The sequence below is a fragment of the Oryzias melastigma genome, linkage group LG11, assembly GCF_002922805.2.
Source record: "Oryzias melastigma strain HK-1 linkage group LG11, ASM292280v2, whole genome shotgun sequence".
Taxonomy (NCBI): domain Eukaryota; kingdom Metazoa; phylum Chordata; class Actinopteri; order Beloniformes; family Adrianichthyidae; genus Oryzias; species Oryzias melastigma.
Genome location: NC_050522.1, coordinates 19196779 through 19200814, shown reverse-complemented (window position 1 = coordinate 19200814; position 4036 = coordinate 19196779). Strand labels below are relative to the sequence as shown.

At 49.3% G+C, this 4036-nt stretch overlaps 1 protein-coding gene across 1 annotated transcript in view; it reads right to left on the bottom strand.

Moving 5' to 3' along the window:
* Positions 1-1792: 1792 nt before the first annotated feature.
* hivep1 (HIVEP zinc finger 1) overlaps positions 1793-4036 on the bottom strand; it is a 42612-nt gene continuing 40368 nt past the window's right edge. The window contains exons 8-9 of the mRNA XM_024295423.2: positions 3364-3860; positions 1793-3286 (exon numbers count right to left, since the gene is read on the bottom strand). Coding sequence (XP_024151191.1) covers positions 2294-3286; positions 3364-3860 — 1490 coding nt within the window. The 3' untranslated portion in view covers positions 1793-2293. The remainder of the gene's footprint in view (positions 3287-3363; positions 3861-4036) is intronic.

Sequence of the window (4036 nt, the reverse complement as noted above, 5' to 3'; positions counted from 1 at the left end):
TTTGTCAGCATTTTACTTTTATTCAATAGGCTACTTTTATAAAGACTTGATAGGCTTTACTGTAATTTAGCATTTTAAAATCCTATGCAGCATTTTTTTTTTCATTTCTTGATTATTGAACAGCATAAAGCAGAAATAGGGTTTTAGCAGCTTTTTCTCCTTAAAAAAAGTTATATAAAGTTTTAAGATCAAATGTGGCTGCTGCGGTGGTAGTATCATGGGAGAGACGGGCTGTTTATGGTCACATGCACTGACTGATGTCAGCCTGTAGGGGGCTCTGTTGGATCATACTATTAGGTAGAGAAATAAAGAAGCTGATGGATGTGACAATTATAAAATATGCTTCTTCAAATTAATTTAAAATAAATGATTTAAAATAAAATAAAATAAAAAAACATGAATTAGTCATTTTAAAGAAGATAAAGTACATAAATAAGATTAAAAAGCTAAAAAAAACTACTCTTTTGTAGTAGTTATATGAAAAAAACTATTTTGATAAAAGTGGGGTAAAAAGCTGGATTCTAAAAATCCACAAGTTTGTTAGGACAAAAAAATGGAAGAAGCAGACGTGTGGCGTGTTTTGGCAGTCCACCTCTTAAGAGACAGAAATAGCATGCAATCTGGATGAAAAAAATGCTTTAATTTGGATTGAAAATAAATGTGTATTTATTTCAAAACTGTCTCTTTTGTCCTCATATTGTCCTCATATTGCAATTAATGGGATACTGTCAGAGAAAAATGCAAATTATAGCATTCATAAAGATGTTTAAATGATCTGTACTGTCTTACTCAGAAAATACACATGAATGTCATAAAAAACTATGAAAAATCTTACAACACCTCATCATAATTTCTTCCATTATGGCAGGCCAGATTAAATGGTTTACCCAACCCCTGGTCTAGTCCGCTAAATATGATCCAGATGGAGTCTTTAACTTTGCATTTGGTCTGTATTCAGACTGCCGTCAACCGGGCATTTGTTTCAAATTAGAACAAAACCTTGTGACCAAAGATCTCTTTAGTTGTTGGCCAGGAAATATGGGGGGGCGGGGCAAAGCAACAAGAGATTGAACATCTGTATCATCGTCAGGTTCAACACTTTTTACTGCTGTTTTGTACGATGGAGTCACGCTGCAAGGCGGTTACTGGCGCATACTGGAACAGCCAGTATGCCAAAAAACGACGAGTTTGGGACATCACAACGTCAGTTTTTGGCGCAGAGGGGTCCTGACCCACAACAAAATGTGACAACTTGAGAATGAGAATGTGCTGGATTATCATCTGAAACAAACTCCATTTCACTTTAAAAGAAAACCAATTGTGCTCAGTCTGAATACACCCTTGTTGCTAAGAGTAGCCAGAGCTAAATAGCCCAAAGTCTGGTCTATTTAGCTGCTGTAGTCACACCATTCTGCACTCCGGTACCTTTCAAAGAACCTGTAAAAAGGTTGGTCCGAGCAGGTTCTGGTGGACTCAGACTCAGCCAGATCTGCTGTGATCGTCTAACATATCTCCAAACCTATGGCACCAATAATAAACGACACCAGTGCCACATAGAGAGCTTTAAAAACGGCTATCGTAGCGCATCACACTGCAAACATGGTTTTCTAAAGATGGACGACAGCGTAAAATATAAAACACATATTTAAAGCAATAAAACTGTTTCTTTGTAAACACAAGAAGGGAGGGCACACTGCCACCTGCTGTATGGGAGGCGTATTACTGCTTAGGTCATTTTGTGAACTTTGAATAAGGGACACACACACACCCAATGACACCCAACACCACCAGCTCGGGTTTCATTAACAAATGTTTACTCATACAGTAAATATTAATACAGCAACATAAAGCTACCATAATGCACATACCTGTGGACTTATGAATCATCGTGGGCACTAGATGGATCATAATAAATAGAACACAACATCTGTACACGTTTGCCCCAAAATCCATAGAAATGCAGATATACCAGTACAACATAGAGAAGTCCACACATTTACGAATGACAGATAAAAAGTGAGCGACTCCGTTTTCATCTGAAATGAACACAAACGACCAGTGAACTCCTCAGAACTATGTACAGCGTCCAGAACATAAACTCCATCAAGGCACAATTGTCTTTACAACATGTACAAAACAGGATAAGTCAGACTCAACGGATTGTTGTCATTGTCTGATTGCACGTACAACGGCTTCTGTGCTTTGGGTGTTGAGGTGGCGAGCCCCAGCATCATCTTCACTCCCATAAAGTGACCAGAGTTTCAAAAGGGTTAAGGGGGGAGGCTCCGCCCTCTCAGGTGGCGATGACGAGACGGTCTTCGTCATCACTGGACGCCTCGTTGTAGTCGTCGACGGCCGTCTGCCGACTGTTCTCAGACGCCGCGGGCTCAGCGGCGCTGGGATATGGCGGCGATTTGGGATGCTCAGTGCGGTTCTGTGGCGCAGAAGCTGGGCGCTGAGGTGGCGGTTTCTCTTTCTCCTCCCACTTCCTCTCAGGGCTGCAGCCTCCTGGATTGAGGGCCGCGCAGCCCGAGGCAAAGCCGGCAGGTGGCGCTGCAGTGGCCTCGGGGCTGCTCTGCATGTCGAAGGACCCGGGCCGGGGACTGAGGGCGGACAGGGGGCTGAGGGAGGGGATGATGGCGGGCAGGGCAATGTTGACAAACTGCAGGCCGGGGACGTGCGCCTGCGGGCTGGTGCGGCTCTGGGGGTTGGCGTTGGCGGCGAGCACTTGCAGGCCGAGAGCGGCGTTGAGCGTCAGGCCCTGGGGGGGCAGCAGTGGCGTGGACGCCAAGCCTGGGCTGGTCAGTCCCATGAGGTTGAGTGTCTCCAAACCCACGGGCTGCAGCGTCTGCGCCTGCAGGCCGGCCACCTGCCCCAGGGGGAAGCAGGGGACCATGCTGCTGAGCGGCTCCTGCACCACCACCGGCTGCGTCTGCAGGCTCTCCGGGTGGGGGGGCGTGTTGGGGGGAGGCAGCGGGCTGGTGTTTCGGTGGATGACGCTCACGGCGGGGATGGTGAGCTGGACCTGGCCGGCTTGGATGGGTAGGAAGGTGGCCAGGCCGGCGGGCAGCAGCTGGATCCCGCCCACTGGAAGCATGCTGTAGGGGGGGCGGGCCGGCTGCTGCGAGTGCAGCGGCAGGTGGCTGAACAGGTGGGTCTGCGCTCCCGCCGCCTGCATTGGGGTGTGCAGGGGGAGGGGTGGAGGGACTTGGGCGGGGTAGGAGGTCTGCGTGCTTCGGTCTACTGGCGTGTTGGAATCAGTGCTGGCTGTGGAGGGGGGGACATCCTGTGGACAGAGAAGATTGTTAGCTCCTGCCTGGGGGTCTTGAGAAAATTGACTCAGTAAAAAGAAGGGGGGCTCACCTGGGCTAGCTTGGGGGTCTTCCCCAGCGCTGGGGGGCTGAAGGGGCCGTCAAAGTCGGGGTAATCGATGGACATCTGCCTGCAGGGGGACACTGGGCTCATCATGTGCACCGACTCCGTGTCGGAGGTGTACGAGTCCGAGGTGACGGGAGGCGGGGGAGAGAAAGGGAGGTGGGCGGAGCTAATGCAGGACCCAGACGTCTGTGCGATGAAGGAAACGGCGGAGGCAAAATCTGAGGCTGGGGGCTCGGCAGCGGCTGGCCGGGAGGCAGGAAGAGAGCTGATTGACATCTGGGCGAGGAGCGCGCTGGGAGGAACCTCGGTGTCTCTGTAGGGGAGGTGCTGGGGGCTGGCAGACACCGACGGATTGGTGGACAGACCGGACTCCGCCTGACTGTCGTCCTCCTCCTCTTCGTCGTTATCATCATCGTCGGGGCCGTCCGAGTCATCGCCGTCAGAGTCCTGGCGATCTGCGCCGCTCAGCTGACTTCGGTCTCCTGCAGGAGGAAACCCAAAGATAAACTTATTTTTTCATGAAGTGTATGTACAGAAAATGTAAAGGCCTCGAGCGGTGAAAAGCGTGATTTTTTTTAAACTGCAATAAAACATTAGTATTTATGTCACAAATGAACCCCCGTATAATTATTTTGTCACCCGCGGCCCCGTGCACTCT